This window comes from Eupeodes corollae, unplaced genomic scaffold, assembly GCF_945859685.1.
Source record: "Eupeodes corollae unplaced genomic scaffold, idEupCoro1.1 scaffold_1009, whole genome shotgun sequence".
Taxonomy (NCBI): domain Eukaryota; kingdom Metazoa; phylum Arthropoda; class Insecta; order Diptera; family Syrphidae; genus Eupeodes; species Eupeodes corollae.
The window spans coordinates 12,189-23,889 of NW_026605272.1; the positions used below are offsets into that span (position 1 = coordinate 12,189).

At 39.1% G+C, this 11,701-nt stretch overlaps 1 protein-coding gene across 1 annotated transcript; it reads right to left on the reverse strand.

The window, feature by feature from the left end:
* Nucleotides 1-311: 311 nt before the first annotated feature.
* LOC129953475 (uncharacterized protein K02A2.6-like) lies at nucleotides 312-3,964 on the reverse strand. The gene is made up of 4 exons (XM_056066725.1): nucleotides 2,501-3,964; nucleotides 1,577-2,312; nucleotides 1,426-1,528; nucleotides 312-513 (listed from the first exon to the last, which is right to left on the reverse strand). The coding sequence occupies exons 1-4, from the start codon at nucleotides 3,962-3,964 to the stop codon at nucleotides 312-314; spliced, it is 2,505 nt and encodes an 834-aa protein (XP_055922700.1).
* Between the last annotated feature and the right edge of the window lie 7,737 nt (nucleotides 3,965-11,701).

Here is an 11,701-nt window from a genome sequence, read left to right on the forward strand (position 1 = left end):
ACTCGACATCAAAATTTTCAACAAAAAAGTAGTCACAAAATTTAATATACGATGTACGTGCTTGCGATGCTATTGTATCTGAGATACTCGACATCAAAATTTTCAACAAAAAAGTAGTCACAAAATTTAATGTACGTGATAAGTAGAGGTGAACACCAAGACTTCGTAATTCAGAATGAAGTTTTAATGTCAAAATACGTACATATATAAATTCAGAGTCAGTCAATGACAAACTACAGTGATTATAATATTTTAAATTAAGGTTGGGATTACAACATCTCCTCCGCTACAATTACAAAGGATGTAAGCTCTTAGCATCCTTGAGGGAACCGTACAGGAGCCTTTTTAGGTCGTTTGGATCTTCTTAGTTCGAGTGGACCAGCTGGTGAATCCATATCCGCATGATTGGAAGCGTGCTGGTGCACTTCTGAAGTTGGTTGTGTGACTTGTTCAAATGATTCCTGCTTCGGTTCAATTTCCATATTTTCAGATGAACTCTCATCATTGTTTTGTCTAAAATATGAAGAAAATTCATGGTTATTTAAATTAACATTACCTTCCATTGAATCTTGTTTAGAACTTGGTGAAGTTTCTGAACTTCCAATCAAAGTCGAGTCTGCTTCAGGTTGATGCTCCAATAACCGTAATTGGTTTTGTTGACGCCTTATGTATCCTCGATCAGTTTGGATACCATACATGTTACTACCCAACACGCTAGTAATAACTCCATTGCACCACTTCTTAGACTTCCTGTATTGTCTGGCTAGAACTTTTTGATTCGGTTGGAATTTAGGTTTTTGTCTTGAAAAAGACATTTTATGTTGGTTCGGTAGAAAACACGAAAGAAGGTTCCTATGTTGTCGTCCGTGCAACAGCTCCGCTGGAGACTTTTGTGAAATAGGATTCGGTGTTGCTCTATATGTCGAGAGAAACACGTTGACTGCAACATCAGCATTCTTCTCCTCTTCGAAAATCTTCTTAAATGCTTCTTTAAATGTTCGCACGAACCTTTCGGCCTGACCTTTAGAAGCAGGATGAAACGGTGCTGTTCTCCAATGTTGAATGGAATGGTAGTGGCAAAATTCTTCAAAAACCTGAGCGGTGAATTGCGTACCATTGTCCGTCACTATCGTCTTTGGAAGTCCTTAAATGGCGAAAATCATCTGTAAAGTTCTTATTGTGGACTCAGAAGTCACCGACGAAAGTGATACCACGAATGGAAACTTGGAAAAAGAATCCACGCAAATCAGCCACATTTTATTAAAGAATGGACCAGCAAAATCCAAATGTATCCTTTCCCAAGGATTTTCTGCTGGTTGCCAATTCACGTATTCTTTTTTCGGATTAGATGCTGATGTTTGGCATATGACGCAGTTAGCTACCAATTTCTCGATCTGCTTGTCCATATCTGGAAACCAGATATACCGCCTTGCTAACTGCTTCATACGTGAACAGCCCCAATGACCTTCATGAATATATTTCAATGCTCTGGACTGCAGAGCTTCCGGAATAATGACACGATCATAATCTGAAGTCAAGAGAATCACGTTATTAAATAAAGAAAGAGCTAACTTACGTTCGAAAAATGGTTTCAGCTCCTTTTCGTTGCTCGCCAGTTTAACCGGCCACCCTTTCTTGATGTACGAAGAAACTTTATTTAATAATTTATCATTCTTAGTGAGATTTCCAATGACTGTTGCATTTATTGCAGTGGTGTCTAAATCTTCCAGAATTAAAGTGTTTACTTTATGCAAATTATTATCTTGTTCGTCGAAAGACACATCTGGCCCAATCGGAAGTCGTGACAAAGCGTCTGCGTTGGCATGTTTCGCTGTAGGTCGATACTTTATTTGGTATCTGTAAGCCATCAAAATATACGCCCAGTTCCGAAGACGTCGCATAGTCATTTCGGGAATCTGCTTACTCGGGTTGAATATCGCCGTTAGAGGCTTGTGATCCGTCTGCAGCTCGAAAATACGGCCATACAGGTAACAATGAAATTTTTTGACCCCGAAAATAATCGACAACGCCTCCTTCTCTATTTGACTATAGAGTTTCTGATGGCAGTCCAAAGTCTTGGAGGCAAATGCAATCGGCCGCTCCGAACCATCTGGAAACCGATGGGAAATGACTGCGCCAATGCCATAACTTGAGGCATCTGTTGCCAAAATAATGGGGAGAGACACATCAAAATGCGCCAGCCCAGTTGCTTTTAGGATGCTGTCCTTCAAACTCTCAAACGCTATTTGTTGTTGCTCAGACCACACAAATTTAACTCCATTGGCACGAAGTGAATTTAATGGACCTGCCACCTGCGAAAAGTTCGAAATAAATTGGTTATAGTAATTCAATTTACCAATAACTGCTTCCAATTCTTTCACATTCGTTGGTCGAGGTAGGTAACGAAGAGCGTCCAAGTGTTTTTTGGAGGGACGTATGCCATTCGAATTGAGCGTGTGTCCCAGGTATTCAAGTTCTGCTGCTGCGAACGTACACTTACGCATCGAAATCCATTTGCTTCCAATCTCTTTAGAACTTCTTCCAAAATTTGCAGATGCTCCTCTTCCGATGTGCCAGCGATGACTATATCATCAATATAAATACCCACAGGCAGGTCCGCAAAGATTTGTTCCATTACACCTTGGAACTCGCCTGGTGCGCTGCTTATCCCGTACGGCAACCGATTGAACCGTAAGAGACCAAAAGGTGTGTTGATCACCACATAATCTCTCGAAGATTCGTCCAGTTCAATCTGAAGATAAGCTTCCGATAGATCGATTTTACTGAATACTTTTCCTCCACGAAGCTTGTGAAATAAATCTCGGGGTCGAGGAAGTGGATGACGATTGCATACGATTTGTGGATTCACCGTTGTTTTAAAATCACCACAAATCCGTATCCCACCATTAGCCTTCTCGACGATCACCACCGGTGCGGCCCATTGAGTGCGCTGAACCCAGGACAAAATTCCCTCGGCTACCAAGCGATGACGTACAAACTTTGGCACTGCACCCTCCTTTAATTCCAAGTGAGCTTGAAAGGATGTGCACTTGCCTAGCCCCGATGAAAAAAGTCTACCGTACTTCTTGCATAACGTCTCAATGCTGTTGAGAAGAAAATCATTAGATTTAATTTGTAAAATAGAGTGTTGAACCTTTAAGCTGAAAGCTTTAAACCAATCTAGTCCCAATATGTTCGCACCAGAGCCATCAACTACGAGCAAATTCATATTATGTGTGGAATTTTTGTATGTCACCTGCACAGCCAGTTCTCCTTTTAACCTTAGTGGTGTTCCACCGTATGCTTGGAGAGACTTGGTTGTAGCACAGCACTTTGGTTGCCCCAATTTCTGGAATCCCTCTAATCCAACTAGCGAACAAGATGCCCCCGTGTCAACCTGGAATCTCATCGGGCACCCGTTGACAACGACATCCACCATAATCCACGGCCTTGATTCAGCTTTCACCATCGCACATTCATGTGACGCAACGACTTCACTAAAATGAATTTGTTCAATTGAATTAGCTGTATATTTACCGCTTGATTTTATTTTGTCTCTTCTGTTTGACTTGTGCTTTTTGTTTCGTTTTGAATTTACCGTACTAGCATTCCCATCGTTCGCACTCATCAAACAAACAGCTGCTATATGCCCAATTTTTTTGCTTTTATGGCAAACAGTTTTGTTGTGACGACAATCGCTTCTCTGATGATTCACAAAACAGCTGGGACAAGATTTTCTCGCTGAATCAGATTGTGTGTGCGACTGAGAACATCCCTTTGAGGTCGATAATGCATTTACCTCCATCTCATTATTGTTCTCTTTGATCGCCGAAAATGTTTTTTGTGTTGTCTCGTATGCAGTGGCTATATCCAACACATCTTTTAACTCTGGGTCAATCTTTTGTAAAGCTTGCGTTCGAACAGTGTCATGCGGAGTATAGAGAACAATGATATCACGAATCATGTTATCTACGTACGATTCTGTACACGTTTCTTTTGGACAAGAAAATTTACAGTTGCGTGCCACACCTCGAAGATCAGCAACCCAATCGGCATATGTTTGCCCTGGCTTCATCGAAGTTTTGTGAAATTGATATCTGGCAGCTAGAACATGAATTTTGGACACAAGATGCTCACTAAGCTTCTCCGTTAGCTCTTTGAAAGACTTTTTAGATAAGTCTTCTCCCCCATAGAGCTTCTGAAGAGTTTCAAAGTTATCACTTCCAATCCAAGAAAGGAAAGATGAGCTTTGTCCATCGTTTTATCTTACCCTTTGGTAATTTCCTTGAATTATCGCAATTTGTGGTTCGAAATTTAGAAAAAAATCCTCGTCGCCAAATGATAAGTAGAGGTGAACACCAAGACTTCGTAATTCAGAATGAAGTTTTAATGTCAAAATAGGTACATATATAAATTCAGAGTCAGTCAATGACAAGTACAGTGATTATAATATTTAATATTAAGGTTGGGATTACAACAGTACGATGTACGTGCTTGCGATGCTATTGTATCTGAGATACTCGACATCAAAATTTTCAACAAAAAAGTAGTCACAAAATTTAATGTTCGATACACCGTTGAAAAGGTACTGCTTCCTACGTGCTTGCGATGCTATTGTATCTGAGATACTCGACATCAAAATTTTCAACAAAAAAGTAGTCACAAAATTTAATGTACGATGTACGTGCTTGCGATGCTATTGTATCTGAGATACTCGACATCAAAATTTTCAACAAAAAAGTAGTCACAAAATTTAGTGTTTTATACACCGTTGAAAAGGTACTCCTTCCTACGTGCTTGCGATGCTATTGTATCTGAGATACTCGACATCAATATTTTCAACAAAAAAGTAGTCACAAAATTTAATGTACGATGTACGTGCTTGCGATGCTATTGTATCTGAGATACTCGACATCAAAATTTTCAACAAAAAAGTAGTCACAAAATTTAATGTACGATGTACGTGCTTGCGATGCTATTGTATCTGAGATACTCGACATCAAAATTTTCAACAAAAAAGTAGTCACAAAATTTAATGTACGATGTACGTGCTTGCGATGCTATTGTATCTGAGATACTCGACATCAAAATTTGCAACAAAAAAGTAGTCACAAAATTTAATGTACGATGTACGTGCTTGCGATGCTATTGTTTCTGAGAAACTCGACATCAAAATTTTCAACAAAAAAGTAGTCACAAAATTTAATGTACGATGTACGTGCTTGCGATGCTATTGTATCTGCGATACTCGACATCAAAATTTTCAACAAAAAAGTAGTCACAAAATTTAATGTACGATGTACGTGCTTTCGATGCTATTGTATCTGAGATACTCGACATCAAAATTTTCAACAAAAAAGTAGTCACAAAATTTAATGTTCGATACACCGTTGAAAAGGTACTCCTTCCTACGTGCTTGCGATGCTATTGTATCTGAGATACTCGACATCAAAATTTTCAACAAAAAAGTAGTCACAAAATTTAATGAACGATGTACGTGCTTGCGATGCTATTGTATCTGAGATACTCGACATCAAAATTTTCAACAAAAAAGTAGTCACAAAATTTAATATACGATGTACGTGCTTGCGATGCTATTGTATCTGAGATACTCGACATCAAAATTTTCAACAAAAAAGTAGTCACAAAATTTAATGTACGTGATAAGTAGAGGTGAACACCAAGACTTCGTAATTCAGAATGAAGTTTTAATGTCAAAATACGTACATATATAAATTCAGAGTCAGTCAATGACAAACTACAGTGATTATAATATTTTAAATTAAGGTTGGGATTACAACATCTCCTCCGCTACAATTACAAAGGATGTAAGCTCTTAGCATCCTTGAGGGAACCGTACAGGAGCCTTTTTAGGTCGTTTGGATCTTCTTAGTTCGAGTGGACCAGCTGGTGAATCCATATCCGCATGATTGGAAGCGTGCTGGTGCACTTCTGAAGTTGGTTGTGTGACTTGTTCAAATGATTCCTGCTTCGGTTCAATTTCCATATTTTCAGATGAACTCTCATCATTGTTTTGTCTAAAATATGAAGAAAATTCATGGTTATTTAAATTAACATTACCTTCCATTGAATCTTGTTTAGAACTTGGTGAAGTTTCTGAACTTCCAATCAAAGTCGAGTCTGCTTCAGGTTGATGCTCCAATAACCGTAATTGGTTTTGTTGACGCCTTATGTATCCTCGATCAGTTTGGATACCATACATGTTACTACCCAACACGCTAGTAATAGCTCCATTGCACCACTTCTTAGACTTCCTGTATTGTCTGGCTAGAACTTTTTGATTCGGTTGGAATTTAGGTTTTTGTCTTGAAAAAGACATTTTATGTTGGTTCGGTAGAAAACACGAAAGAAGGTTCCTATGTTGTCGTCCGTGCAACAGCTCCGCTGGAGACTTTTGTGAAATAGGATTCGGTGTTGCTCTATATGTCGAGAGAAACACGTTGACTGCAACATCAGCATTCTTCTCCTCTTCGAAAATCTTCTTAAATGCTTCTTTAAATGTTCGCACGAACCTTTCGGCCTGACCTTTAGAAGCAGGATGAAACGGTGCTGTTCTCCAATGTTGAATGGAATGGTAGTGGCAAAATTCTTCAAAAACCTGAGCGGTGAATTGCGTACCATTGTCCGTCACTATCGTCTTTGGAAGTCCTTAAATGGCGAAAATCATCTGTAAAGTTCTTATTGTGGACTCAGAAGTCACCGACGAAAGTGATACCACGAATGGAAACTTGGAAAAAGAATCCACGCAAATCAGCCACATTTTATTAAAGAATGGACCCGCAAAATCCAAATGTATCCTTTCCCAAGGATTTTCTGCTGGTTGCCAATTCACGTATTCTTTTTTCGGATTAGATGCTGATGTTTGGCATATGACGCAGTTAGCTACCAATTTCTCGATCTGCTTGTCCATATCTGGAAACCAGATATACCGCCTTGCTAACTGCTTCATACGTGAACAGCCCCAATGACCTTCATGAATATATTTCAATGCTCTGGACTGCAGAGCTTCCAGAATAATGACACGATCATAATCTGAAGTCAAGAGAATCACGTTATTAAATAAAGAAAGAGCTAACTTACGTTCGAAAAATGGTTTCAGCTCCTTTTCGTTGCTCGCCAGTTTAACCGGCCACCCTTTCTTGATGTACGAAGAAACTTTATTTAATAATTTATCATTCTTAGTGAGATTTCCAATGACTGTTGCATTTATTGCAGTGGTGTCTAAATCTTCCAGAATTAAAGTGTTTACTTTATGCAAATTATTATCTTGTTCGTCGAAAGACACATCTGGCCCAATCGGAAGTCGTGACAAAGCGTCTGCGTTGGCATGTTTCGCTGTAGGTCGATACTTTATTTGGTATCTGTAAGCCATCAAAATATAAGCCCAGTTCCGAAGACGTCGCATAGTCATTTCGGGAATCTGCTTACTCGGGTTGAATATCGCCGTTAGAGGCTTGTGATCCGTCTGCAGCTCGAAAATACGGCCATACAGGTAACAATGAAATTTTTTGACCCCGAAAATAATCGACAACGCCTCCTTCTCTATTTGACTATAGAGTTTCTGATGGCAGTCCAAAGTCTTGGAGGCAAATGCAATCGGCCGCTCCGAACCATCTGGAAACCGATGGGAAATGACTGCGCCAATGCCATAACTTGAGGCATCTGTTGCCAAAATAATGGGGAGAGACACATCAAAATGCGCCAGCCGAGTTGCTTTTAGGATGCTGTCCTTCAAACTCTCAAACGCTATTTGTTGTTGCTCAGACCACACAAATTTAACTCCATTGGCACGAAGTGAATTTAATGGACCTGCCACCTGCGAAAAGTTCGAAATAAATTGGTTATAGTAATTCAATTTACCAATAACTGCTTCCAATTCTTTCACATTCGTTGGTCGAGGTAGGTAACGAAGAGCGTCCAAGTGTTTTTTGGAGGGACGTATGCCATTCGAATTGAGCGTGTGTCCCAGGTATTCAAGTTCTGCTGCTGCGAACGTACACTTACGCATCGAAATCCATTTGCTTCCAATCTCTTTAGAACTTCTTCCAAAATTTGCAGATGCTCCTCTTCCGATGTGCCAGCGATGACTATATCATCAATATAAATACCCACAGGCAGGTCCGCAAAGATTTGTTCCATTACACCTTGGAACTCGCCTGGTGCGCTGCTTATCCCGTACGGCAACCGATTGAACCGTAAGAGACCAAAAGGTGTGTTGATCACCACATAATCTCTCGAAGATTCGTCCAGTTCAATCTGAAGATAAGCTTCCGATAGATCGATTTTACTGAATACTTTTCCTCCACGAAGCTTGTGAAATAAATCTCGGGGTCGAGGAAGTGGATGACGATTGCATACGATTTGTGGATTCACCGTTGTTTTAAAATCACCACAAATCCGTATCCCACCATTAGCCTTCTCGACGATCACCACCGGTGCGGCCCATTGAGTGCGCTGAACCCAGGACAAAATTCCCTCGGCTACCAAGCGATCTAGTTCTTTTTTCGTTCCATCTGAGAGAGCATAGGGAATTTGACGATGACGTACAAACTTTGGCACTGCACCCTCCTTTAATTCCAAGTGAGCTTGAAAGGATGTGCACTTGCCTAGCCCCGATGAAAAAAGTCTACCGTACTTCTTGCATAACGTCTCAATGCTGTTGAGAAGAAAATCATTAGATTTAATTTGTAAAATAGAGTGTTGAACCTTTAAGCTGAAAGCTTTAAACCAATCTAGTCCCAATATGTTCGCACCAGAGCCATCAACTACGAGCAAATTCATATTATGTGTGGAATTTTTGTATGTCACCTGCACAGCCAGTTCTCCTTTTAACCTTAGTGGTGTTCCACCGTATGCTTGGAGAGACTTGGTTGTAGCACAGCACTTTGGTTGCCCCAATTTCTGGAATCCCTCTAATCCAACTAGCGAACAAGATGCCCCCGTGTCAACCTGGAATCTCATCGGGCACCCGTTGACAACGACATCCACCATAATCCACGGCCTTGATTCAGCTTTCACCATCGCACATTCATGTGACGCAACGACTTCACTAAAATGAATTTGTTCAATTGAATTAGCTGTATATTTACCGCTTGATTTTATTTTGTCTCTTCTGTTTGACTTGTGCTTTTTGTTTCGTTTTGAATTTACCGTACTAGCATTCCCATCGTTCGCACTCATCAAACAAACAGCTGCTATATGCCCAATTTTTTTGCATTTATGGCAAACAGTTTTGTTGTGACGACAATCGCTTCTCTGATGATTCACAAAACAGCTGGGACAAGATTTTCTCGCTGAATCAGATTGTGTGTGCGACTGAGAACATCCCTTTGAGGTCGATAATGCATTTACCTCCATCTCATTATTGTTCTCTTTGATCGCCGAAAATGTTTTTTGTGTTGTCTCGTATGCAGTGGCTATATCCAACACATCTTTTAACTCTGGGTCAATCTTTTGTTGCGTTCGAACAGTGTCATGCGGAGTATAGAGAACAATGATATCACGAATCATGTTATCTACGTACGATTCTGTACACGTTTCTTTTGGACAAGAAAATTTACAGTTGCGTGCCACACCTCGAAGATCAGCAACCCAATCGGCATATGTTTGCCCTGGCTTCATCGAAGTTTTGTGAAATTGATATCTGGCAGCTAGAACATGAATTTTGGACACAAGATGCTCACTAAGCTTCTCCGTTAGCTCTTTGAAAGACTTTTTAGATAAGTCTTCTCCCCCATAGAGCTTCTGAAGAGTTTCAAAGTTATCACTTCCAATCCAAGAAAGGAAAAATGAGCGCTTTTGTTTATCCTCTGAAACTCCACACGCCTCGAAATGTTGCTCCAACTGCTTCAAGTAGGTTTTCCAGTTTTCATCTTTTTTGTAAGCCGGAAAAGGCTGAACAACTGACATACCTGAACTACCCACAATTGTGCCCCGCGTGTTTGTCTCCATTCATGATTTCTGAGCCTCCAAAATCTGTGCCATCCAGTCATTTTGTGATTTTAAAATAGCTTCAAAGGTTGCTTTGTCCATCGTTTTATCTTACCCTTTGGTAATTTCCTTGAATTATCGCAATTTGTGGTTCGAAATTTAGAAAAAAATCCTCGTCGCCAAATGATAAGTAGAGGTGAACACCAAGACTTCGTAATTCAGAATGAAGTTTTAATGTCAAAATAGGTACATATATAAATTCAGAGTCAGTCAATGACAAGTACAGTGATTATAATATTTAATATTAAGGTTGGGATTACAACACTACGATGTACGTGCTTGCGATGCTATTGTATCTGAGATACTCGACATCAAAATTTTCAACAAAAAAGTAGTCACAAAATTTAATGTACGATGTACGTGCTTGCGATGCTATTGTATCTGAGATACTCGACATCAAAATTTTCAACAAAAAAGTAGTCACAAAATTTAGTGTTTTATACACCGTTTAAAAGGTACTCCTTCCTACGTGCTTGCGATGCTATTGTATCTGAGATACTCGACATCAATATTTTCAACAAAAAAGTAGTCACAAAATTTAATGTACGATGTACGTGCTTGCGATGCTATTGTATCTGAGATACTCGACATCAAAATTTTTAACAAAAAAGTAGTCACAAAATTTAATGTACGATGTACGTGCTTGCGATGCTATTGTATCTGAGATACTCGACATCAAAATTTTCAACAAAAAAGTAGTCACAAAATTTAATGTACGATGTACGTGCTTGCGATGCTATTGTATCTGAGATACTCGACATCAAAATTTTCAACAAAAAAGTAGTCACAAAATTTAATGTACGATGTACGTGCTTGCGATGCTATTGTTTCTGAGAAACTCGACATCAAAATTTTCAACAAAAAAGTAGTCACAAAATTTAATGTACGATGTACGTGCTTGCGATGCTATTGTATCTGAGATACTCGACATCAAAATTTTCAACAAAAAAGTAGTCACAAAATTTAATGTACGATGTACGTGCTTGCGATGCTATTGTATCTGAGATACTCGACATCAAAATTTTCAACAAAAAAGTAGTCACAAAATTTAATGTACGATGTACGTGCTTGCGATGCTATTGTATCTGAGATACTCGACATCAAAATTTTCAACAAAAAAGTAGTCACAAAATTTAATGTACGATGTACGTGCTTGCGATGCTATTGTTTCTGAGAAACTCGACATCAAAATTTTCAACAAAAAAGTAGTCACAAAATTTAATGTACGATGTACGTGCTTGCGATGCTATTGTATCTGCGATACTCGACATCAAAATTTTCAACAAAAAAGTAGTCACAAAATTTAATGTACGATGTACGTGCTTGCGATGCTATTGTATCTGAGATACTGGACATCAAAATTTTCAACTAAAAAGTAGTCACAAAATTTAATGTACGATGTACGTGCTTGCGATGCTATTGTATCTGAGATACTCGACATCAAAATTTTCAACAAAAAAGTAGTCACAAAATTTAATGTTCGATACACCGTTGAAAAGGTACTGCTTCCTACGTGCTTGCGATGCTATTGTATCTGAGAAACTCGACATCAAAATTTTCAACAAAAAAGTAGTCACAAAATTTAATGTACGATGTACGTGCTTGCGATGCTATTGTATCTGAGATACTCGACATCAAAATTTTCAACAAAAAAGTAGTCACAAAATTTAATGTACGATGTACGTGCTTG

Bases quoted from the DNA above. Each gene is read 5' to 3' on its own strand.
- LOC129953475 (XM_056066725.1), bottom strand. From the start codon at position 3,964: ATGATTCGTGATATCATTGTTCTCTATACTCCGCATGACACTGTTCGA. The intron at 2,313-2,500 runs GTAAGTGTACGT...AACTTTTCGCAG, and splicing joins AAGCAAATGGATTTCGATGC to GTGGCAGGTCCATTAAATTC. The intron at 514-1,425 runs GTATATCTGGTT...TTCATATTTTAG, and splicing joins ATGAAGCAGTTAGCAAGGCG to ACAAAACAATGATGAGAGTT.